The 26,566-nt window shown below is 44.8% G+C and overlaps 1 protein-coding gene across 1 annotated transcript in view; it reads left to right on the top strand.

Annotated features, from left to right (window-relative positions):
• The window catches only part of LOC120048027 (rap guanine nucleotide exchange factor 2-like), a 148,149-nt gene that overhangs the window by 99,437 nt on the left and 22,146 nt on the right, over positions 1–26,566 (top strand). The window contains exons 7-22 of the mRNA XM_038993699.1: positions 2,888–3,019; positions 7,597–7,774; positions 9,222–9,358; positions 14,037–14,195; positions 15,150–15,302; positions 15,445–15,609; positions 17,461–17,568; positions 18,413–18,616; positions 19,802–19,910; positions 20,766–20,932; positions 21,180–21,298; positions 21,776–21,933; positions 22,144–22,158; positions 22,893–23,133; positions 23,498–23,881; positions 24,187–24,398. Coding sequence (XP_038849627.1) covers positions 2,888–3,019; positions 7,597–7,774; positions 9,222–9,358; positions 14,037–14,195; positions 15,150–15,302; positions 15,445–15,609; positions 17,461–17,568; positions 18,413–18,616; positions 19,802–19,910; positions 20,766–20,932; positions 21,180–21,298; positions 21,776–21,933; positions 22,144–22,158; positions 22,893–23,133; positions 23,498–23,881; positions 24,187–24,398 — 2,641 coding nt within the window. The remainder of the gene's footprint in view (positions 1–2,887; positions 3,020–7,596; positions 7,775–9,221; positions 9,359–14,036; positions 14,196–15,149; positions 15,303–15,444; positions 15,610–17,460; positions 17,569–18,412; positions 18,617–19,801; positions 19,911–20,765; positions 20,933–21,179; positions 21,299–21,775; positions 21,934–22,143; positions 22,159–22,892; positions 23,134–23,497; positions 23,882–24,186; positions 24,399–26,566) is intronic.

The following is a 26,566-nucleotide window of genomic DNA, read 5'->3' as shown; positions in this document are numbered from 1 at the left end:
CATTTTATTTAATCAGAAGCCTGTGCCAGATTTCTGGATTGGGCTGCGCTCAGAGTGTCTTGCCTTGGAAAATCGCGATGTTAAGACACTGATGCCCTTTGCAACCATGTACCTATGTGAGAGTGGATTCTCGGCCCTCATTAGCATGAAAACTAAACACAGGCACAGACTGCGTGGGGGAAATGATTTAAGACTGAGACAATGCAGAGTTATGTGCAGCATTCCAAGCACACCCTTCTTATTAACCTGTGGTGAGTTATTCACATTTTTTGATGCGCAAATAAGGTTTTATATGTAAGATGGCTAAATAAAGAGCAAAATTAGTTGTATCACATGCGCTGGGCTTTTAGGTGTGAAGACTAAAATATTAATGCATGACTCCATGTCAAAATAAAGGTTAAATAGAAATCAATGCCTGTGTCGCGGCCAGGGGTTGGCTTTAAGGAGCAACTGCCTCCTTTACATTTAATAATTTAAGTAATAAATAGATCAATTAAACATTTAAAACACTCAAATATTCATATTCAACTATGCCTCTGGAGTAGCCTATATCTTCTTTTGTTACATTTAACCTAATGGTATTTCCACTCCTAACATAGGGTGGGTCAGTTTGGATAGATGTGCTTGTGGATTCATGCTCCAGATTGCGAATAGCACTTGTCATTGTTCTTCTTTTGCTAGACTAGTTAGACATCTTGAGATTTCACACCATTTTGCACCAGTAGCTTTAAAGCTAGATTCCGCACTTGAAACAAAGTGTACACCCCACCTCTGTTTTGGTAAAAAGCTGAGGGATGGGCCTTGAGAAATGTAACCACTCAAATTTATAGACAGAGCTATGGATGCAAGGATGGCATCCATAAAATCAAAATGATAGTTTTAACCAGGATGAGGCGATACAATGTTTGTTTGTTTTACTCCAATGTAAATATAAACTTCTATTTTTGGGTTCTCATGCAGTGTGACAGTTGAACCAAGTTCGAGGCATTTATACATTATATTCTTCAAAAATCAATGGGTGTAAATCATTAATTTATACGTCCAAAAGTGGATGTAGCAACTGCGGATTCTACCTTTTTAATGTTAATTCTGCCCTGGGACTTGTGGTGGTGGTGTGTCGCTCAATCATCTTCATATGTCTAGGAATGAGTCTGTGTGACTTAACACCACAGTGTATCTTGGAGTCTGGTAATTATACATGCTTGTTGCCATTGGTACTGAAGTCTTATCAAGGTTTTAGCTCAACAGGCTAACACAATCTTGTGAAATGCTCGATACCCGGGTTTGAACCCCAGTCGGTTACATCAGCACGCAAGACCTAGTACCCAACTGCCCCGGCTGCTTGGCCTAGGGCTACATAACTGCCCCGGCTGCTTGGCCTAGGGCTACCCGGCTGCTTGGCCTAGGGCTACCCGGCTGCTTGGACTAGGGCTACCCGGCTGCTTGGCCTAGGTCTACCCAACTGCCCCGGCTGCTTGGCCTAGGGCTACCTGGCTGCTTGGCCTAGGGCTACCCGGCTGCTTGGCCTAGGTCTACCCAACTGCCCCGGCTGCTTGGCCTAGGGCTACCCGGCCTAGGGCTGCTTGGCCTAGGGCTGCCCAACTGCCCCGGCTGCTTGGCCTAGGTCTACCCGGCTGCTTGGCCTAGGTCTACCCGGCTGCTTGGCCTAGGTCTACCCGGCTGCTTGGCCTAGGGCTACCCGGCTGCTTGGCCTAGGGCTACCCAACTGCCCCGGCTGCTTGGCCTAGGGCTACCCGGCTGCTTGGCCTAGGGCTACCCGGCTGCTTGGCCTAGGGCTACCCGGCTGCTTGGCCTAGGGCTACCCAACTGCCCCGGCTGCTTGGCCTAGGGCTACCCGGCTGCTTGGCCTAGGGCTACCCAACTGCCCCGGCTGCTTGGCCTAGGTCTACCCAACTGCCCCGGCTGCTTGGCCTAGGGCTACCCGGCTGCTTGGCCTAGGGCTACCCAACTGCCCCGGCTGCTTGGCCTAGGGCTACCCGGCTGCTTGGCCTAGGGCTACCCAACTCCCCCGGCTGCTTGGCCTAGGGCTACCCAACTGCCCCGGCTGCTTGGTCTAGGGATACTTTCCATACACACAAGGAACTCAGTAAATATGGACAGGAAACAGAACGGCAAGGTTTGCCAACCAACCGCCTGCACTTTCAAATTTAATTGATCTTGGTTGTATGCACTTATAAGTGTCGGGTAATTGGTGCTATTACAGAGGGGCTTAAAATGTTGAGCTACGTTTTAAAATAATTATTTTCATGTTAAATAAATACCTCTTGTTTTCGGACTAAAACTTAGATTGTGTTAAACTCTTTAAATGTTCTCCACGGATGCCATAAAAGTGGGAAATTTAATTAACAGCTGCGAGTTTGATTATTAATTATTTGGAAGTAGTTTAGCGTTTAATGCGCAAGCTTCATTAAAATTTGTTCACGTATGTTCTATTAAGATGGCTATGTAAGTAATCACAGGAGAATGAGATGGGTTAAGGCCTTTCTAATTTAAATTAAATTAATGTAGAGGGACATCAAATGAACTGAAGAAGATTAATAAATTACAACTAGAATCAAGAATCCCTCTGGGATCTCAACTCACCCACTGTCACATCATTTCTACATTTTCACTTGGGAACTAGTTCCTCTAACTCCACCTGTGCCCTACACAGAGGCAAAAGGCTACACATGCCATGCAAACATCTATGCAACGCTAATGTCTAATATTGACAATGTTTTGGTCAGGGCTAAACAAGTGTTGCACCCACCATGTAGCCAAGTGCCTTTTAAATGCCTGACAGCCATGCGTGGGTGGTGTGAGTGGGTTGAGACTGGTGAAACTGACCATCTGTCTGTTTGTGTGCGTGTGTGGCGTGTGTGTGCAGCTCCCCGCAGACTTCAGCCGACTCCACCTGGCCGACGGCTTGCACCCACAGGTGACCCACGTGTCTTCCAGCCACTCAGGATGTAGTATCACCAGCGACTCTGGAAGCAGCAGCCTGTCAGACATATATCAGGTAAGCGCAGGCCCCTTTCCCCACAACGTCCCCCATAACTTACTTCCAACTTCCCCATAAAGTCCAATAAATGCCCATGGAGAAGCCGCCCCCCCCCCCCCCCACACTTTGGAAGAAGCAGCCTACCAGGTTAGCAGGCCCATAACCTCCCAACCAACAACGTCCCACCAACATCCCCCCTCAACCCTTTTTAAACGCCAATATAACAGAACAGTCCCCCCGCCCCCCCATCTCGTGACTGTAGTCAGGCCCCATAGCCAATCACACCTAATCCTCTTACCACACGCAGGCACCTCATTGGCTCCCGACGTCGTAACCTGCTGTCTGTGTATCTGTGAGTGCATTTGTGTGTGTGTGTGTGTGTGCGCATTAGTCGGTATCAGTCTGTTGCCGTTTGTGTGTGCACACGCACGATCTGTGTAGAGTAAATATTGTGTGCGCGCACGCGTATGTACATGTGAAGGGGTGGGGACAGGTTGTGAACAAGCTCTACTGTGCCCAGGCCCTGATCCAGTCTTAGGGCCATCTGCTAGGTCCTCATTAACAGGTCTGCTGTAGCGGCTCCATTAAATCCCTCATCTTCTCGCTCTTTCTCTCGCTCTCTCTCTATATATATATATAGTGGGGAGAACAAGTATTTGATACACTGCCGATTTTGCAGGTTTTCCTACTTACAAAGCATGTAGAGGTCTGTAATTTTTATCATAGGTACACTTCAACTGTGAGAGACGGAATCTAAAACAAAAATCCAGAAAATCACATTGTATGATTTTTATGTAATTCATTTGCATTTTATTGCATGACATAATTATTTGATACATCAGAAAAGCAGAACTTAATATTTGGTACAGAAACCTTTGTTTGCAATTACAGAGATCATACGTTTCCTGTAGTTCTTGACCAGGTTTGCACACACTGCAGCAGGGATTTTGGCCCACTCCTCCATACAGACCTTCTCCAGATCCTTCAGGTTTCGGGGCTGTCGCTGGGCAATACGGACTTTCAGCTCCCTCCAAAGATTTTCTATTGGGTTCAGGTCTGGAGACTGGCTAGGCCACTCCAGGACCTTGAGATGCTTCTTACGGAGCCACTCCTTAGTTGCCCTGGCTGTGTGTTTCGGGTCGTTGTCATGGTGGAAGGCCCAGCCACGACCCATCTTCAATGCTCTTACTGAGGGAAGGAGGTTGTTGGCCAAGATCTCGCGATACATGGCCCCATCCATCCTCCCCTCAATACGGTGCAGTCGTCCTGTCCCCTTTGCAGAAAAGCATCCCCAAAGAATGATGTTTCCACCTCCGTGCTTCACGGTTGGGATGGTGTTCTTGGGGTTGTACTCATCCTTCTTCCTCCTCCAAACACGGCGAGTGGAGTTTAGACCAAAAAGCTCTATTTTTGTCTCATCAGACCACATGACCTTCTCCCATTCCTCCTCTGGATTATCCAGATGGTCATTGGCAAACTTCAGATGGGCCTGGACATGCGCTGGCTTGAGCAGGGGGACCTTGCGGGCGCTGCAGGATTTTAATCCATGACGGCGTAGTGTGTTACTAATGGTTTTCTTTGAGACTGTGGTCCCAGCTCTCTTCAGGTCATTGACCAGGTCCTGCCGTGTAGTTCTGGGCTGATCCCTCACCTTCCTCATGATCATTGATGCCCCACGAGGTGATATCTTGCATGGAGCCCCAGACCGAGGGTGATTGACCTTCATCTTGAACTTCTTCCATGTTCTAATAATTGCGCCAACAGTTGTTGCCTTCTCACCAAGCTGCTTGCCTATTGTCCTGTAGCCCATCCCAGCCTTGTGCAGGTCTACAATTTTATCCCTGATGTCCTTACACAGCTCTCTGGTCTTGGCCATTGTGGAGAGGTTGGAGTCTGTTTGATTGAGTGTGTGGACAGGTGTCTTTCATACAGGTAAAGAGTTCAAACAAGTGCAGTTAATACAGGTAATGAGTGGAGAACAGGAGGGCTTCTTAAAGAAAAACTAACAGGTCTGTGAGAGCCGGAATTCTTATGGTTGGTAGGTGATCAAATACTTATGTCATGCAATAAAATGCAAATTAATTACTTAAAAATCATACAATGTGATTTTCTACAGACCTCTACATGCTTTGTAAGTAGGAAAACCTGCAAAATCATCAGTGTATCAAATACTTGTTCTCCCCACTGTATGCATATATATATATATATATATATATATTCGGTCTTACTAATAGAGACGATCCAGGCCCACTTCGTCTTCAAAGCTTGTAGAAAATGGCTGAACCAGTAGTAGTTCAGGAAAAGTTTATCTGTTATAAGGGCTAGAGCACAGAGTGAAAGAGGGTTGTACAATGTAAAAACACAGGAATAGTAGTCAGTGAATAACAATATCAATGGACTCAGATGTTTTAGCAGTTGATCTGTATTTGTTGTGCCAGCCTCTAGGATGATAACTCGGTGATAAGGACAACACCATATATATTTGACAATCTTAAGGACAACACAAATCACAGGACTGTATGTGTAAGATCTATTCAAAGATGGACGTTTACCAGGGTAAAGCTCTTGGCGATGATGCCCCTTGTTCGTCGGAGTCCTCTCATCCACGAGCCATGTCAGCTGGAGTGCCCCATTGTCTCTCCTCCCAGAGAGAAGAATAGAGCTGCATCCTCTGTCACTGCCTGGCAAACATGGCAGACTGTTTTGCCTCTGAATAAATCATGAAATTGGTTCTTCAGAAGGAGGCTTGAAAGCATTGATCCAAAAATAGCCCTGTTGAAATATTAACCACCCACACCCTTTTCTTTTTTTGCTCACCACACATTTATGGATCACACACACAGAGGGGTTCTGACTTGCTCTGTATTCCGAGAACATTTGACATTTTTAATGGTTCAGCATTCCCACTGGACTGTCTAACATTGTGTAACTCAGTGGAAATGATGTCCGAATCAAATTTGAACGTGTTGCAACCTCCCGAGGCACACACTTCTGAATGATGATTGACGCACTACTTACGAGTATTTCATTTATTATAAGGCTGGTTCATAAATCTAGGTGGGTGGTAATATGGAATTGACATACAGCGATATTAGTAAATGAATGCTACCGTGCGAGGACTAGCTTAGCGCCTACTGTAGATAAGTAATAGGGTCTGCTATTTTAGGACTTAACTTTTTTTTTTGTCTCCTGAGATTTGCAGCATGCCAGCAATGTTTGTTCATGTGGAATATAGCTGTGTGTTCTACCGGGTTTCGGCATCAGACATTGACTTTCATATCAAGCTGAAGACTGATGGCTGTTTTCTCTGATTTCACTGCTGCTGAGATTTCCAGATGAGTTCAAGACAGTTTTCTAGGATTTTCCCATCTCACCACCTCAGTTATTCCCTGTCGCATAGGGAACCGACATACCTCAATCTTCAGATTTTCCTCTGTTTCACGCCAAGTCCACACCTTACGAACCCCTTCCCCAACGGAATAACCCCGCCCCTTCGCTCTCTCGCCCCATCAGGCCCCTCCCCTGCCCCTCCCACTTCGCTTACCTCCTGACGCCTGAGTGGCTAGTCAGACAGCACCTTGAATCATTAATGAGACATTTGCACATTATGGTTAAGGATAAATGACATAGGGCTACGTTTGGTGAGAGACAGGGACTCTTTGAATCTCTGAAAAATTTAAACACGACTGGCAGCCCGGGCGGTAAAGATGCGTCTTGGACTAGGCTGCTGCAGGCAGTTTGCGAAGGCAACATTGTTTTCGTCTCTCTCAGTGAAAAGGCTGGAGTTTCGACACCTTATTCAGGTAAGAGGAGTCGGTTAGCACTCAACAGGAGGGGAGGGTTTTTAGGTGTCATCTCCCTGTGTTTCGTGCCTGGATTTCGTTCCGAGGGGCTCGTGTTGAGAGCATGAAACACACAATATAGCCTCTCAGCGATATGTATAGTATGTGAGAAGCCTTGATGGATGTACAGTGCTAAGATCTCTATTAATATCAGTGTGACATTGTCAATTGCGTTACTTTTGCTCCCTCTCTTTGTTAGTTTTTCTCTCTCTTTACTACGTACATATTTTATCACTCTTTCAGAGGTTGTCAGTGTCTAAGTGGAAATGGGGAGCCCAGAGAGAGAAATGGGGAGCCCGGAGAGGGAGAGATGTGAGATAATTAGCTGGGTGTTTTATGCATAGCGGGGTGCTTTGGTATGCAGTGTTGATGTGTGTCTCTCAGACGTATCATTCTCACTAAACAGGCTAGATGTTCAGACATTGTTGTCGCTTTTGAAGCATTGAATTGAAAGGGTCGGCTTCTTGCCGTTGTTTTGTTTACCAGCCCTTATGTGAAGTTTTTGCACCAAAACCCTGATTTAGATTTACCAACCTCATCTCAGACCACCAGTGTGCAGCTGTTACTACTTGGAGTAGATGGATGGAGCCGACATGCTTAGTATGGACCAGTGACCATTTTCCTGCACTCATGTTATTAAAACTAAGATTGATGGTGGTTGTTATGATGGAGAAAGCCGTTGTGTTTTTGTTGATCCTGGATGACTTGATCCATGATGACTGACCGACATCCATCCTCTCTTCTGGCCCTCAGGCCACGGAAAACGAGCCAGGCGACATGGACCTCAGCGGCCTGCCCGAGACCGCCGTTGACTCAGAGGAGGACGATGACGAGGAGGACATCGAGCGAGCGTCGGACCCCCTCATGAGCCGTGACATCGTGCGGGACTGCCTGGAGAAGGACCCAATGGACCGCACCGATGACGACATAGGTGAGTCCCTGCTAGCACACAGAATGTTCCCCTAACATTCCCTCAAGGTTCCCCTTTGATTGATTAAAAAGTAGCCTACTCACAATGTTCTGGGAACCAAAATGTATTTAGCTGTGGTGTGCCAGTGTTTCCCCTACCATTGTGTAGGCACTAGGCAGGGTACCCCCCACTTCCCTCCCTTCTTTGCTATGTTGCTTCCTGGCTCCAATTACACAGAAGGGGATGACTGTTCCACACCACCGTTAAACTCTTAAAATCTAGAAACAACGGTTATAATGCCTATTACTACTGCTAAAAAATACATTGTATGTGAGTGCTTGCTGTTTTCTGGCAAGACATTTGGAAAAGCAATGGGAGCCAATTAGATTTGGCTTTGTTCACTAAGGGGAAATCCTAATCTGAGTCCCCTTTGTAGGCTCATCAGAGTTTAATCAAGCATTCACGATTTTAATCAAACAATCCACAGCGACGCCCCCTCTCCCAGTGCCCCGCCCTTGGTGTATCTCAACCCTGCCCCTCTGTATTAGCTAGCTACCGTGAATTATGTGTCCATCTGCAGGCCTTCGTGCTTCAATGCTTTCTTTAGGTGAATTTATTTTAGCCCTCAGTTCTATTCTTTCTGTGCCACATGAAGACTGTGATATCATAGGCATGTTAGCATCAGTACAGCTACAATGATAAGGAGCCAAAAGAAGAGATTAGTTCACATTTACTCACATAGAAAGCTTAGCTGTAGATGTGATGTGTGGCTGATCTAGTGGATGCAGATGGAGAGAGAGAGTACCCCGGTGCCCCTCGACGAACCCCACAACCTCCCCGCCGCCCCTCCCCTTCCTGCTCTCTCTGCCGACAGGCTTTTCTAGGTCAACGTCGCATGTCCTCGCCTCTCCCGGCGCATTAAAGTTTCAGTGCTTCCGCAGGATTCCCACACGACACTGTTGCCATGCCAAGCACAGGTCAGCCCGCACCCCAGACTTACTTTAGGCGCCTAGCACAGGGATGGAGTCCTTCCCTGGCTCCCGCAATGAGCTATTTCAAGGAGCCAGAAAAATGCATGGGGCAGGAATCAGGACAGGCAATGCCCTATACAGCCAAGCTGAAGCCCCAAATGAGATTTGATTAATGTTGACACACTTAGAAGTGAATGCAAAAGGTCGCTTTTCCTTTCATGCTCATGCAGTTTTTTCTGTCTATGAAAATTAAGTTGATAGTTTGCCTTAGTGTTCTTCAGATAATCATCCCATTGTTGGGTACTCATCACTTGTGGGGTTGAATTTAATGCACCTTCTCTCGCACTAGCTGTGCCCTTTTTTTGTCCAAAGCCACACAGAGGGTGAAGGAAGAGTGAAGGACTGCCAAGTCCTCCTACGCTCGTCCTCTCTCCTCTGTGTCAAGACCTTCCTAACCACCACTCCCTCTCTACTCCCCCTCTCCAACCTTTCCACAGAGCAATTACTGGAGTTCATGCATCAGCTGCCAGCGTTTGCCAACATGACCATGTCTGTGAGGAGGGAGCTGTGTGCCGTCATGGTGTTTGCCGTGGTCGAGCGGGCCAGCACCATCGTACTCAATGACGGGGAAGAGGTATGTTTGTATGTGGAGGGGTGTGCCGTGAATGAGTCAGTCTTAAAGGAAAATTCCATTCCAAAATGATATTTTGGTATTTCTTTCATTAGTCCGTTGTTGATATAGTCCCAAAATGTTTCACCTGTCAGCAATCAAGTTATCAAGATATATCACTTTTAAAATACAGAAATACAGCCGGTATGATGCATTTTGATGCAAAAAAACGGCTGTATTTCTGTATTTTGAAAGTTTAAATATCTTGAGAACTTGATAGCTGAAAAGCAAAACATTTTGGGACTATATCAACAATGGACTAAGGAAACAAATAACAAAAGAGTTTGGGGTGGTATTTCCGTTGTCTCTTATATTGCTCTTGTGTGTGTCTTGAATGTGTCTGGGTTTGCACATCTATGGCCTGGGACATGGAGTTTGCCCTTGCCATTACCAATGCAGGTTTCTCTTTTTCCATTTTGTTTTTTTCCCTGCTCTATTAAGCACGAATGACTGCCATCTCCCAGCATCATAAGATTCCCCAAGGGGACCAGAAGAGAGATCACTTGTACTGTCTCAACAGTCTGGACAGGCTCTGGCTTTTGAATTAAGCCATTTTGGTCATTTTTTCGCTGCGATGCACCCAAACAATAGAGTGCAGAGCCATACCCTTAAGTCCAGTTCACTTCAAGGGCAGTCCAGTCAAAGTTGAATAACATCCTATTGAGCTGGTGTGTGTTAATAGAATGTCCACCACTGCCTCAGTGCATTGTCAAATGTGTTGTTGATGATGCTATAAGGGAGAAAGCGATACCTTGCTGTAAAATATGATTTGCTATCTTTTTATATCCATAATAAAAGGGTAAAATCGTAGTTATTATTAGTGTAAAAACGGGGGTATTATATACTATTGAACCATTTGTGACTAATGATTAAGAATATCACCTGTTAAAGAATGGTGATGCTCATCAGTTTGATTCCCCGCCAAAAAATAGTGATTAAACATCGATCCAAGCCCCATTCTAATCGCTATCGGCTGGCTAATCGCTATCGGCTGGCTAATCGCTATCGGCTGGCTAATCGCTATCGGCTGGCTAATCGCTATCGGCTGGCTAATCGCTATCGGCTGGCTAATCACTATCGGCTGGCTAATCGCTAACGGACATTATCCCAGAAACCCTAGACCCACTCCAATTTGCATACCGCCCTAACAGATCAACAGATGACGCAATCTCTATTGCACTCCACTGCCCTTTCCCACCTGGACAAAAGGAACACCTATGTGAGAATGCTGTTTATTGACTACAGCTCAGTGTTCCACATCATAGTGCCCTCAAAGCTCATCAATAAGCTAAGGACCCTGGGACTAAACACCACCTTCTGCAACTGGATCCTGGACTTCCTGACGGGCCACCCTCAGGTAGTAAGGGTACGTAACAAAACATCCGCCACGCTGATCCACAACACAGGAGCCCCTCAGGGGTACGTGCTCAGCCCCCTCCTGTACTCCCTGTTCACTCATGACTGCACGGCCAGGCACGACCATCATTAAGTTTGCCGATGACACAACAGTGGTAGGCCTGATCAACGACGAGACAGCTTATAGGGAGGAGGTCAAAGACCTGGCCATGTGGTGCCAGGACAACAACCTCTCCCTCAATGTGATCAAGACAAAGGAGATGATTGTGGACTACAGGAAAAGGAGGACCGAGCACGCCCCATTCTCATCAATGGGGCTGTAGTGGAGAGCTTCAAGTTCCTTGGTGTCCACATTACCAACAAACTATCATGGTCCAAGCACGCCAAGACAGTCGTGAAGAGGGCATGACAAAACCTATCCCCCCCCCCCCCAGGAGACTGAACATATTTGGCATGGGTCCTTAGATCCTCAAAAGGTTGTACAGCTGCACCATCGAGAGCATCCCGACTGGTTGCGTCACTGCCTGGTATGACAACTTCTCGGCCCCCGTCTGCAAGGCACTACAGAGGGTAGTACGTACGGCCCAGTACGCATCACGTAAGGCCCACTACATCCCAGTACATCTTCCTGCCATCAGGCGGTGTCAGATGAAGGCCCTAAAAATTGTCAGACTCCAGCCACCCTGATCATAGGCTGTTCTCTCTGCTACCGGAGCGCCAAGTCTAGGTCCAAGAGGCTTCTATACAACGTCTACCCCCCAAGCCATAAGACTCCTCAACGTCTAATCAAATCGCTACCCAGACTATTTGCATTGACCCCCCCCCCCCCCCTCTTTTAAACCGCTGTTACTCTCTGTATATTCACTGTAATAAAAAAAAAATATATATATTGTTTAACCTTTATTTAAATTCTTATTTACAATGAAGGCCTAAGAACAGTGGGTTAACTGCCTTGTTCAGGGGCAGAACGACAGATTTTTACCTTGTCAGCTCGGGTATTCGATCTGGCAACCTTTCGGTTACTGGCCCAATGCTCTAATCACTATACTACCTGCCGCCCCACCTACATGTACAGTTGAAGTCGGAAATTTACATACACCTTAGCCAAATAAATTTAAACTCAGTTTTTCACAATTCCTGACTTTTAATCCTAGTAAAAATTCCCCGTCTTAGGTCAGTTAGTATCACCGCTTTTGTTTTTAGAATGTGAAATGTCAGAATAATAGTAGAAATAATGATTTTTTTCAGCTTTTATTTCTTTCATCACATTCCCAGTGGGTCAGAAGTTTACATACACTCAATTAGTATTTGGTAGCATTGCCTTTAAATTGTTTAACTTGGGTCAAACGTTCTGGGTAGCCTTCCATAAGCTTCCCACAACAAGTTGGGTGAATTTTGGCCTATTCCTCCTGACAGAGCTGGTGTGAGTCAGGTTTGTAGGCCTCTTGCTCGCACATGTTTTTTCAGTTCTACCCACAATTTATTTTATAGGATTGAGGTCAGGGCTTTGTGATGGCCACTCCAATACCTTGACTTTGTTGTCCACAACTTTGGAAGTATGCTTGGGGTAAATGTCCATTTGGAAGACCCATTTGCGACCAAGCTTTAACTTCCTGACTGATGTCTTGAGATGTTGCTTCAATATATCCACATAATTTTCCTACCTCATGATGCCATCTATTTTGTGAAGTGCACCAGTCCCTCCTGCAGCAAAGCACCCCCACAGCATGATGCTGCCATCCCCGTGCTTCACGGTTGGGGTTGTGTTCTTCGGCTTGCAAGCCTCCTCCTTTTTCCTCAAAACGATGGTCATTATGGCCAAACAGTTCTATTTTTCTTTCATCCGACCAGAGGACATTTCTCCAAAAAGTACGATTTTTGTCCCCATGTGCAGTTGCAAACCGTAGTCTGACTTTTTTATGGTGCTTTTTGAGCAGTGGCTTCTTCCTTGCTGAGCGGCCTTTCAGGTTATGTCGATTCTGAACTCGTTTTACTGTTGATATAGATACTTTTTTACCTGTTTCCTCCAGCATCTTCACAAAGTCCTTTGCTGTTGTTTCTTGGATTGATTTGCACTTTTCGCGACAAAGTATGTTCATCTCTAGGAGACAGAACGCGTCTCCTTCCTGAGCGGTATGACGGCTGCGTGGTCCCATGGTGTTTATACTTGCGTACTATTGTTTGTACAGATGAACGTGGTACCTTCAGGCGTTTGGAAATAGCCCCCAAGGATGAACCAGACTTGTGGAGGTCTACAATTTTTTTTCTAAGATCTTGGCTGCTTTCTTTTGATGTCAAGCAAGGAGGCACTGAGTTTGAAGGTAGGTCTTGAAATACATCCACAGGTACACCTCCAATTGACTCAAATGATGCCAATTAGCCTATCAGAAGCTTCTAAAGCCATGGCAACATTTTCTGGAATTTTCCAAGCTGTTTAAAGGCACAGTCAACTTAGTGCATGTAAACTTCTGACCCACTGGAATTGTGATACGGTGCATTATAAGTGAAATAATCTGTCTGTTAACAATTGTTGGAAAAATTACTTGTCATGCACAAAGTAGATTTCCTAACTGACTTGCGAAAACTAGTTTGTTAACAAGAAATTTGTGGAGTGGTTGAAAAACAAGTTTTAATGACTCCAACCTAAGTGTATGTAAACTTCCGACTTCAACTGTACAAACAAGCCAACCTACATGTACATATTACCTCAATTACTTAGACTAAACGGTGCCCCCGCACATTGACTCTGCTCCAGTAACCCCCTGTATATTGTCTCGCTTTTGTTATTTTACTGCTGCTCTTTAATTACCTGTTACCTTTATTTCTTATCTGTACTGCATTGTTGGTTAGGGACTCATAAGTAAGCAAGTAACATTTTATTTGATTTAACTAAAGGCTAACTAATCACTAATGGCTAACTAATTGCTTAAGGCTAATTGTGATTTAAAAACTTATTTAAAGCATCATAGCTGTCTTCATTTTCCTTTAACATTTGATCCTAGCCTGATATTAAACCAGGGATGGGCAACTCCAGTCCTCGGGGGCCTGATTAGTGTCACACTTTTGCCCCAGTCCCAACTAACACACCTGACTCCATAATCAACTAATCATGATCTTCACTTTAGAATGCATCAGCTGTTTTGCACACAGGATGTGGACAAAGTGACACCACTCCGGCCCCCGACGACTCCAGTTTCCTGTTCCTGTATTAAACCATTGTCCACTGAATGATCACTGAGCATTTCTGACTGTTAACTGTTTGTGTTTGTGGTCTTTCCCCACTCAGCTGGACTCGTGGTCAGTGATCCTGAATGGCTCGGTGGAGGTGACGTACCCTGAGGGCAGGCCTGAGATCCTGTGTATGGGCAACAGCTTCGGGGTCTCCCCCACCATAGAGAAGGAGTACATGAAGGGAGTGATGAAGACTAAGATGGACGACTGTCAGGTAATGCTCAGCACTGAGACTGGCTATTATGATGGACTATCGGTTGATTGGCCTGTCATACGGGCCTTCTCTCCCATATATTGAATGGTGTTATATACTCCACCCCTGTTACTTACTCAATTAGTCTGTTGCATTTTAAAGCAGGCTTGACATTTTAAAAAAAAATGTATTTTTCCCCCCACTTTTTTTAACCTTTTATTTAAATAGGGAAGTCGGTTAAAAACAAATTTTTATTTACAATGACTGCCTACACCGGCCAAACCCAGTCAACGCTGGGCCAATTGTGGTCCTGTCCTGTGCTGGCGTGGTTACACATGGTCTGTGGTTGTGAGGCCGGTTGGATGGACTGCCAAAATCTCTAAAATGACATTGGTAGATAAATTAACATTAAATGCTATGGCAACAGCTCAGGTGGACATTCCTGCAGTAAGCATTCCAATTGTACTCTGCCTCCAAAACTTGAGACATCTGTGGCGTTGTTTGACAAAACTGCACATTTTAGAGTGACCTTTTATTGTCCCCAGCACAAGGTGTACCTGTGTAATGATTTTACTGTTTAATCATGTTCTTGATGATACAAAGGAGAAATGCTCACTAACAGGGATGGAAAACAAATTTGTGCACAACATTTGAGAGAAATAAGCGTTTTGAGCGTATAGAAAATTTCAACGGTCTTTTATTTCAGCTCATGAAACATGGGACCAACATTTTACATGTTGCGTTTATATTTTTGTTCAGTATACATTGTCCAGTAGGTACCAACCAATTAAATGAAGACGCTGGGTTAATTCACTAAGAGAGAGTGTTTATTTCATTGGTGTCTTAAAATAGATTAGCTCAAAATGTTTCTCAGCCATGTTGATCTAAAAAGCATTATGTCCCCAAGCTAACTACTACTCTCTTTCACTTTCTCCTATTTCCCTCCCTCCCTCCCTCCCTCCACCTATGTTCCAGTTTGTGTGCATAGCGCAGCAGGACTACTGCTGCATCCTCAACCAGGTGGAGAAGAACATGCAGAAGGTGGAGGAGGAGGGCGAGATCGTCATGGTCAAGGAGCACCGTGAGCTGGACCGCACCGGCACCCGGAAGGGACACATCGTCATCAAGGTGAGTTCATTCATTATTGAGTAAGCCTTTAGACTCCAAACCACATCTTCCTAATAAAGGTGTCATGACATATTAGGTGTTATGAATGCCCATGTATATGACGTTTAGTGTTACCTAAAGGATTATACACCATCTCCTATAGGGCACGAAGGAGCGTCTGACTATGCACCTGGTAGAGGAGCACTCTGTGGTGGACCCCACCTACATCGAGGATTTCCTGTTGACCTACAGGACTTTCCTCTCCAGCCCCATGGTCGTGGGCAACAAGCTCCTCGAGTGGTTCCACGACCCAAGCCTCAGGGACAAGGTCAGATCCCAGTTCAAACACTTTACTATCCTTTCTCAGATAAGTCTTTTTTTTGTCATTTTATTGTAATGGAAGCTAGACGGTACTTAACATCAGTAATAACTAAAGCATAGATAATATCACAGATGCATGCATGCTTACATACTCTATCTTTCAAATGTTTTAGAACAGCAACTCATTGAAGTTTTTTTTTTACTATTTTCTACATTGTAGAATAATAGTGAAGACATCAAAACTATTAAATAACACATATGGTATCATGTAGTAACCAAAAAAAGTGTAAAACAAATCAAATATAATTTGAGATTCTTCAGATAGCCACCTTTTGCCTTGGTCGCTTTGCACACTCTTGGCATTCTCTCAACCAGCTTCACCTGGAATGCTTTTCAAACAGTCTTGAAGGAATTCCCACATATGCTGAGCACCTGTTGGCTGCTTTTCCTTCACTCTGCGGTCCGACTCATCCCAAACCATTTCCATTTGGTTGAGGTTGGGGGATTGTGGAGGCCAGGTCATCTGATGCAGCACTCCATCACTCTCCTTGTTCAAATAGCCCTTACACAGTCTGGAGGTGTGCTGGGTCATTGTCCTGTTGAAAAACAAATGATAGTCCCGCTAAGCGCAAACCAGATCGGTTGGCGTATCGCTGCAGAATGCTGTGGTAGCCATTCTGGTTAAGTGTGCCTTGAATTCTAAATAAATCACAGACAGTGTCACCAGCAAAGCACCCCCACACCGTAACACCACCTCCTCCATGATTTACGGTTGGAAATACACTTGCGGAGATCATCCGTTCACCCACACCGTGTCTCACAAAGGCACTGCGGTTGGAACCAATAATCTCCCATTTGGACTACAGACCAAAGGACAAATTTCCACCGGTCTAATGTCCATTGCGCCTATTTCTTTGTCCAAGCAAGTCTCTTCTTATTATTGGTGTCCTTTAGTAGTGGTTTCTTTGCAGCAATTCGACCATGTTGGCCTGATTCACGCAGTCTCTTCTGAAGCGTTGATGTTGAGATGTCTGTTACTTGAATTCTGTGAAGCATTTATTTGGGCTGCAATTTCTGAGTCTGGTAACTCTAATAAACTTAACCTGAAAAAAAAAAAATCCTCTTCAACAGAGGCAACTCTGAGTTTTCCATTTCTGTGGCTGTCCTCATGAGAGCCCGTTTCATCATAGCGCTTGATGGTTTTTGCAACTGCACTTTAAGAAACTTTCAAAGTTTCTGAAATGTTCTGTATTGACTGACCTTCATGTCTTAAAGTATTGATGGACTGTTGTTTCTATTTGCTTATTTGAGCTGTTCTTGCCATAATATGGACTTAGCCCTATCTGTTAAAAGACCATCTTCTGTATACCCCCCAACCTTGTCACAACACAATTGATTCGCTGAAACGCATTAAGAAGGAAAGAAAATCCACAAATTAACTTTTAAGAAGGTACACCTGTTAATTGAAATGCATTCCAGGTGACTACATCATGAAGCTGGTTGAGAGAATGCCAAGTTTGTGCAAAGCTGCCATCAAGGCAAAGGGTGGCTGTTTGAAGAATCACAAATATAAAATATTTTTTATTTAACACTTTTTTTGGTTACTACATTATTCCATAGTTTTGATGTCTTCCCTATTATTCTACAATGTAGAAAATATTACAAATAAAAAGTAAACCTTGAATGAGGTAGGTGTTCTAAAACTTTTGACCGGTAGTGTACATACAGATTAACACACACACAAAGAACTACATGTGAAGAAATGTATATAACAAGCTAACATTCAATCCAAGCCCATGCTCATCCACTTATTTTTTACTTTGAATGAATCTGAATTACTTTCTTCTTGCATCCCCAGGTTACACGGGTAGTCTTGCTGTGGGTGAACAATCACTTCAATGACTTTGAAGGCGACCCTGCAATGACTCACTTTCTTGAAGAGTTTGAGAACAATCTGGAGAGAGAGGTCCGTGTCTCAGTTAAGCATAGCATGTTTCATATCTAGTTTCAACATTACAGCATGTTTCATATCCATTTTCAACATTACAGCGTGTTTCATATCCATTTTCAACATTACGGCGTGTTTCATATCCAGTTTCAACATTACGGCGTGTTTCATATCCCGTTTCAACATTACGGCGTGTTTCATATCCCGTTTCAACATTACGACGTGTTTCATGTCCCGTTTCAACATTACGACGTGTTTCATGTCCAGTTTCAACATTACGGCGTGTTTCATATCCCGTTTCAACATTACGGCGTGTTTCATATCCCGTTTCAACATTACGGCGTGTTTCATGTCCAGTTTCAACATTACGGCGTGTTTCATGTCCAGTTTCAACATTACGGCGTGTTTCATGTCCAGTTTCAACATTACGGCGTGTTTCATGTCCAGTTTCAACATTACGGCGTGTTTCATGTCCAGTTTCAACATTACGGCGTGTTTCATGTCCAGTTTCAACATTACGGCGTGTTTCATGTCCAGTTTCAACATTACGGCGTGTTTCATGTCCAGTTTCAACATTACGGCGTGTTTCATGTCCAGTTTCAACATTACGGCGTGTTTCATGTCCAGTTTCAACATTACGGCGTGTTTCATGTCCAGTTTCAACATTACGGCGTGTTTCATGTCCAGTTTCAACATTCAAAGTGTCCAAATGTTTGCCTTACGCTAGCCTCTTATTTCACAATTTAAAATGCTAAAGATTATTTAATTTATCATTTTCATTTCATTCCACATAGTAACAAAGTTGAGATACAAACTCTGAATTGAGCAATATACCAGTACTAAACATAATTTTCCTTTACAGAAAATGTACGGCCACCTTAGACTGTTAAACATTGCCTGCGCTGCTAAAGCCAAACTGCGACTAGTGACACTGACCAAGCCGTCCAGGGAGGCCCCGCTAGCCTTCACCCTGCTGGGGGGCTCCGAGAAGGGCTTCCGCATCTTCATCGACAGCGTGGAGCCCGGGAGCAAGGCCGCGGAGGCCGGCCTTAAACGAGGAGACCAGGTGAAGTAACGAGAATTATATTCTTTATATAGCGTTTTTTCATATGTTCAAAATGCATTACATAGAAAGGATGGGAAACTTCCTTCAACCCCTAGCAGTGTAGCACCCACCTGATTGATGCCAGGGCACTGTTTTGCATCAGAAAGCTCACCACGCATCAGACAGCTACCATGATGTGCTGATTCAGTAGACTAGTGTGCTCACTGGTGATTTTTCATACTTTGCCCCAAGGGTGGCAAAGATCCTATGTTAAATCCAGGATGCCAGCTTGAAAACCCTGCTTGGCTGTGCTTTGTTTTGGCATAAACTTAAACTCTTTCTTGCAGCTGCTTCCTAAAGGAAATGTGAACCATAACATCTTGCAAAGTATGTTTACTCTTGCAATACTTCTGTCTAACCTTCTCAATGAGTGGCTCTAACGCGAGAGTTAAAATACCCTTATCAATCTCACTCCCCTTTTCGTCTTAACGAGACCTCTTTTGCCGAACCTATGACCAGTGTTTCTTTAAGTGCTGACCCAGAAACGGCCATTAGACCTGATTTGCTCCATCAGCACTGTGGTAATGACTGCAGAGGAAGGCCCCTCATAGAGGGATCACCATTCACTTCCTGGTTCACTCAGAGCTCACTTCCTGGTTTAGCCAGAGGGCATTTGGTTCACTCAGAGGAAAACTCAGTGGCAGGCTCATGTGTAAACAAGAAGCCCTTCCCCTCTCATGACAAGTCAGCAGCTTTCATAAGGCAGCTAACAGGAAATGGAGACCAGTAGTGTTAAGGAGATGGGAGGGAAGGGGGGGTGGAGACCAGTAATGTAGAGGTGAGGGAGATGGGAACAGAAGAGAAGGGGGGGTGGAGACCAGTAATGTAGAGGTGAGGGAGATGGGAACAGAAGAGAAGGGGGGGTGGAGACCAGTAATGTAGAGGTGAGGGAGATGGGAAGAGAAGGGGGGGGGGGGGGGGGGGGGGTGGAGACCAGTAATGTAGAGGTGAGGGAGATGGGAACAGAAGAGAAGGGGGGATGGTATGAGTGTCATGTCATAGAGGAGTTCACATCACTCAGTTGGTTGGCGTTTTGGTGCTTACATCATCAGAGTTGTGGATTTGACTCCTGCATGAATTAACAGGATTGAGGATGTGGCTGATACTGTATGTAATGTTGTGGTATCTTTGTTTGTCTTTGAACAGATTCTGGAGGTGAATGGGCAGAACTTTGAGAATGTCCAGCTCACGAAAGCCAATGAGATCCTGAGGAACAACACCCACTTGTCAATTTCTGTGAAAACTAATCTTTTAGGTAAGAGTTATTAGGGCTAGCTATGAATTTAATACTAATAGAAGAATATAAGTAACAGTAATGCTTTTATGTTCCACACAGTATTTGTAATTATTAAGGATCCCCATTAGTTCTTGCCAAGGTAGCAGATACTCTTCCTGGGGTCCAAACACATTAAGATGCTTACATTACACACAAAACATAATAAAAAAAACAGTACATCATATAACATTATTACACCACTTAATATCTACAATACAACATATATAATACCACCATAAAGCAATATTACAATGTACGTGTGTGTAGAGTTTGTGTGCTCGCGTTTGTGGACGTATGCGTGTCTGTACCTGTGTGAGTCTCTTCACAGTCCCCACTGTTCCGTAAGGTGTATTTTTATGTGTTTTACATCTGATTCTACTGCTTGCATTGGTTTCTTGATGTGGAATAGAGTTCCTTGTAGCCATGGCTCTATGTAGCACAGTGTGCCTCCCATAGTCTGTTCTTGACTTTGGGATTGTGAAGAGACCTCTGGTGACATGTCTTGTGGGGTATGCATGGGTGTCCAAGCTGTGCGCTAGTAGTTTAGACAGACAGATCAGTGCATTCAGCTTGTCAACACTTCTTACAAAAACAAGTAGTGTCGAAGTCAAATTTCTCCTTTGAGCCATGAGAGATTGACATGCATATCATTGTTAGCTCCCCGTGTACTTTTAAGGGCCAGCCGTGCTGCCCTGTTCTGAGCCAATTATAATTTTCTTAAGTCCCTCTTTGTGGCACCTGACCACACGACTGAACAGTAGACCAGGTGCGACAAAACTAGCGGCCTGTAGGACCTGCCTTGTTGATAGCGTTTGCCCCCTTTCATCCACCCAGTGTTCAAGGAGCTCCTAGCCCGACCAGAGCACCACCACGAGGCAGAGGGTGAGGAGCCGCCAGAGGTGGACCGCAAGAATGGCGCCCCGGCACACCTGCCCAAGATCGGGGATATCAAGAAGGGCTCGCGCTACTCCATCCCTGACCTGGCGGTGGATGTTGAGCAGGTGATGTTATGATGGACTACAATACCCATAATGCGTTGTGTATGTTATCAAGGACGTATTCATTAGGCACCAAACGGACTGAAACTGGAAGGTACTACCTGACATTGTCTAATCAGAAATGCTTGTTTTTATTTTTTTGTTGCAAAACATTTAGCTATGGTGTGCCCTAATGAATATGTCCCTGGTTTTATCTTAGTAAAGATGTTCCTAACACCTAATGTAATTGTGTCCCGTCTACTCAATGCAGGTGATGGGCCTGGAGAAGGCCAGCAAGAAGGCCAAAGCCAACACGGTGGGGGGAAGAAACAAGCTCAAGAAGATCTTTGACAAGACGCTCACCAGCATCCTGCCCCCAAAACCATACAAGTAAGAGACGTCAGAGACCAATGGAAAAGGTTGCTTCAAAGTTAGAGGAGAGGAGTGTGGAATAAAATAGGTTTGACTTATTCATGTTTTTTGTGTTGTATTGAGCAGTGTAACCTGCTATGAAGATGTGTTGAGCACTGTAACCTCTTATGAATCTTTATTTATAACAAATGTATTGAACTAGGCAAGTCAGTTAAGAACAAGTTCTTATTTACAATGCTGGTTATTTTTTATTTTTTTGAATGTAAAATAAGAATATTTTCTTAACTCTATTTTCTTAACTGCATTATTGGTTAAGGGCATGTAAGTAAGCATTTCACGGTCTACACCTGTTGTATTTGGCGAATGTGAAAAATAAAATGTAATTTGATGTATTGAGCAGTGTAACCTCTTACTGATATACTTTACTGTAAAAACATTGCCCTCTATCCTCTGAAAGTGGAACTTTCCAACCCCTCCCTCCCTCTGTTTCCGTAGCGACGTGGGTGTGGGCCAGTCGCAGGACGACAGCATCGTGGGCCTGAAGCAGTCCAAACAGATTCCGGCCGCGCTGCCAGTCAGCGGCAGCCTGTCGTCCAGCAACCCTGACCTGCTGCAGTCCCACCACCGCATCCTGGACTTCAACAACCAGCCTGGTGAGGACAAACAGACACACTCCTCTTTGAACCTTTAATATACAACTGTATATTATAAAGCATACATTACACATCTATAAGCACCACTTGGCTGTCTTCACCTCTCTTGAGACGGTCTATTTTCATACATTGCTAACCGGGGAAATTCTTCGCCAGATGTTTGACCCACGTTTTAATGTTCTCCCACACATACTCTTTGTGTTCCTTCAGCCCCAGTCGTGAAAAGTGAGTATCAGTCTGCTTTTGTTCTGCCCACGCAACGCTTGTCCTCTTTGCAAGCTAACTGCTGTTTCTTTCACAAGCTTTCTATGGTGTTTCTAAATCTGGGGTCTTAAGGGTTAATGTTTTCTAACTGTGGTTATGGTCTGGGCTTGTTGGTCTTGATAACAGCAGCCTGCAAATCAGTGTGTTTTAATGGGTTACGTAGGCCTGAATCTAACTGGGCTGTGGAAAGCACAATCATGTCCTTGTCAATGCTGTCAGTCAGCCCCTCTGTCTTTCAATGTTCTAGTCGGCTAAATGAGTTACACAAACTCACCGTAGACCATTGAGCATGTCAGCGTGGCTTCTAGCAGACATCAGTTGTTGACATTTTTGTTGAAATGTTTGGAGTACAGTTTGAAACTAATTGATCCTGTAAACTTTTGAGAGGGTAAGTGGCTAGCAGTGACCCATTCATTCTAATTTTTGTGTGTTTTGGGGTGGTATGGTGAATTCAAAAAGTTGTGGGGATGCCACGATTTTGTAACATTGGGTAAAAAAAAAGCAATGGTACTTGAATGATGTTACTGTCCACGATGAAATTGCTGAATTCTGACATGAGAATTTTGTGGGTAATTCCTATTTAATCTCCATATCCAAAATGAGGATTTTGCCCCTAATGTTTGTCCAGTGTTGTGTTGACGTTGTACCTCTATTCCACCCCCCCATACCCCCCCCCCCTCCCCCCATCCATCCAGACATGTCAGACCAGGTGCTGCGGGTGTTCAAGGCAGACCAGCAAAGTCGATACATCATGATCGGTAAGGACACCACGGCCAAAGAGGTGGTGGCACAGGCCATCCGGGAGTTCGCCCTGACCGCAGCGCCCGACGCCTATTCCCTGTGTGAGGTGTCCATCACGCCGGAAGGCGTCATCAAGCAACGCCGGCTCCCGGAGCAACTGTCCAAGCTGGCAGACAGGATACAGCTCAGTGGCAGGTAAGGACTGGTTTTATTGATCACATTTTTTATACATGTTAATCCCATCCCTTTTACAAGAGATAGCAAAGTCCCCTTCTCTTGTGCTGACGTTCTCCTGACCATTCCTATCTTAATCACACCCTCTTATTAAAGACCTTGTCTTTTTCTACTTTTACTTAAGTCACAGTACATCAGGTGTTTGTTAATAGTTACTCAACTTGATGAATAACTCCAACAACAAAAACACCTATTTTAAATATGTGCTTTGTGTTGAGAAGATTTTATTGGAGGAGCAAAATGGAGATAGACCATTTGTTTATGTACAATAGAATACCTGTGTGTAAGTGAGCGAATAGTAAAGGAACTCCCTGCTCTTCTCTAGATACTACCTGAAGAGCAACATGGAGACAGAGACCCTCTGTTCAGACGAGGACGCCCAGGACCTCCTTCGTGAAGGCCAGATCTCCCTCCTCCAGCTGTCCACCATGGAAGTAGCCACGCAGCTCTCCATGCGCGCCTTCGAACTCTTTTGCGCCATCGAGCCCACCGAGTACATCGACGACCTGTTCAAGCTCAAGTCCAAGACGGGCTCGTTTTGCCTCAAGCGCTTCGAGGAGATCATCAACCAAGAGACCTTCTGGGTGGCGTCGGAGGTGACCCGGGAGCCCAACCAGCTCAAGCGCATGAAGACGGTCAAGCATTTCATCAAGATAGCTCTCCATTGTAGAGAGTGCAAGAACTTCAACTCCATGTTCTCCATCATTAGGTGAGGTCGGAGTGGAGGAGTACGAGAGGAGACCCGGCGGCCATGTTGTATTGTTGTGATGTAGATAGGTTAAACAGATTTGGGAGATTTTTACACCAAATTCAGCAGTTAGGCATGCAGGCTTTCACTCCAAACATAATCTTGCACACCTGATTCTACTGAACAGCTGCCCAGTAAAATGTAATTAGCTGAATCAGGTATGTTTGTGTGGGGTTGGAACAAAAGCCTGGAACCAGAGATAGCCCCCTTCTCTACTGTATCAGTATTCTAACTTGGCTGTATTTCTGTGGTCCTCCCCCCAACAGTGGTCTGAACCTGGCCCCAGTATCTAGACTCCGGGGCACGTGGGAGAAGCTGCCCAGTAAGTACGAGAAGCTGTTTGGGGACCTGCAAGACCTGTTTGATCCATCCAGGAACATGGCCAAGTATCGCAATGTGCTCAACAACCAGAACCTCCAGCCACCCATCATCCCCCTGTTCCCCGTCATCAAGAAGGACCTCACCTTCCTGCACGAAGGTAGGCAGCCACACGCCTCGTAATTTTAGATCACAAAATGTGTTCCAAACAATCTTGGAACCCAGATCCAAAGCTGTCTCACTCCAGCTATATTTAACTTTTCCTGTTGAAAAACAATATCCCACTTATAAATACAATAATGTACACACACTTAAGGGTAAAAAAAATATGTTTTGAGCAAAACTTCATGTAGTAGGCCATTCAAGGAGTTGTGCTGATGGTGCCTTCTGTCATTGGGCTCCCCCTTACTTGAAGAACAATAGTGGAGCAAAAGAGGATAGGCCCAACCTCCCACTTGTGCCATGTCATGATACCTGGATCACCGATTGATGTTTGCCTTTTGTTATGTAAATCAGGTGTTAAATGAGGTGAAAAGGAGAGTGGAGTAGGATATTAAGGAAGAAAAACCATTGCCCTTCTCAAAGCTTCTGCCAAAGCTCATCCCCAGCCTCTCCACTTCCCTTCCCACTATGTCAGATTCAGCAAGTGTCGCCTATTCCCCCGCAGGAGAAAAGGGGTGTGCGTACGGCCCAGTACATCACTGGGGCCAAGCTTCCTGCCATCCAGGACCTCTATACCAGGCGGTGTCAGAGGAAGGCCCTAAAAATTGTTAGACTCCAGCCACCTGGAGGTGAAAGAAAGATACACCTGTTTAGCCAAGGTGCTGGCTAGCGGAGTAGAACACTTGAAAAAGAAAAGGAGAGATGCACACTTTAGGAACTCAGGATGCAATAACCTAATAACCAACGTTTCGACAGACGAGCTGTCTTCATCAGGGTATAATGACAAACACTGCAGGTCACTAGTTTATATAGTTTCAAAGGACACACACAGGTGTCTGTAATCATGGCCAGGTATGGCTTCATGTCATTGGTTAATTTGCAGATATAAATAGAACACATAAACATGAATGGATAGCATACGATCATAGATAGAATTTGGCTACATAGGCCTACAAACATTTACAATGAATAGCAAAATCACAAGAATGGCTTCAGATCAAAGTCCAAGTTGAGACCAAAGGTAGCAATGGTCTTTAAGTTAAATATCCAGGCAGCTTCTAGTTTTAACAATATATTGTCAAGGTCACCCCCTCTCCTAGGGAGGGTGACTTATTCAATGCCGATATAACGTAGGGACAAAATAATGGTTAGTTTCCAAAAAGACTCCAGCCACCCTAGTCATAAACTGTTCTCTCTGCGACTGCACTGCAAGCGGTACCGGAGTGCTAAGTCTAGGTCCAAAAAGCTCCTTAACAGGTTCTACCCCCAAGCCATAAGACTGGTGAACAGTTAATCAAATGGCTAGCTGGACTATTTACATTGGACCCCCCCTACCACCTACATGTACAGTATCAGACAAAAGTTTGGGCACACCTACTCATTCAAGGTTTTTCTTTATTTTTAGTATTATTCTACATTGTAGAATAATAGTGAAGACATCAAAACTATGGAATAATGTTGTAACCAATTTTTTTTAATTATTTTATATTTGAGATTCTTAAAAGTAGCCACCCTTTGCCTTGATGACAGCTTTGCACACTCTTGGCATTCTCTCAACCAACTTCACCTGGAATGCTTTTCCAACAGTCTTGAAGGAGTTCACATATGTTGTGCACTTGTTGGCTGCTTTTCCTTCACTCTGCGACCCAAACCATCTCAATTGGGTTGAGGTAGGGTGATTGTGGAGGCCACGTCATCTGATGCAGGACTCACTTGGTCAAATAGCCCTTACACACCCTGGAGGTGTGTTGGGTCATTGTCCTGTTGAAAAACAAATGATAGTCCCACTAAGCGCAAACCAGATAGGACGGCGTATCGCTGCAGAATTCTGTGGTAGCCATGCTGGTTAAGTGTGCCTTGAATTCTAAATAAATCACAGACATTGTCATCAGCAAAGCACCATCACACCTCCTCCATGCTTCACGGTGGGAACCATCACATGGGAAGATCATCCGTTCACCTACTCTGCGTCTCACAAAGACACGGCGGTTGGAACCAAAACTCTCACATTTGGACTCATCATTTCCACCGGTCTAATGTCTATTGCTCGTGTTTCTTTGCCCAAGCAAGTCTCTTCTTCTTATTGGTGTCCTTTAGTAGTGGTTTCTTTGTAGCAATTCAACCATGAAGGCCTGATTTACCCAGTCTCCTCTGAACAGTTGATGT

This window comes from Salvelinus namaycush, chromosome 5 (genome assembly GCF_016432855.1).
Source record: "Salvelinus namaycush isolate Seneca chromosome 5, SaNama_1.0, whole genome shotgun sequence".
Classification (NCBI taxonomy): domain Eukaryota; kingdom Metazoa; phylum Chordata; class Actinopteri; order Salmoniformes; family Salmonidae; genus Salvelinus; species Salvelinus namaycush.
This window is presented reverse-complemented; position numbering and strand designations above follow the sequence as displayed.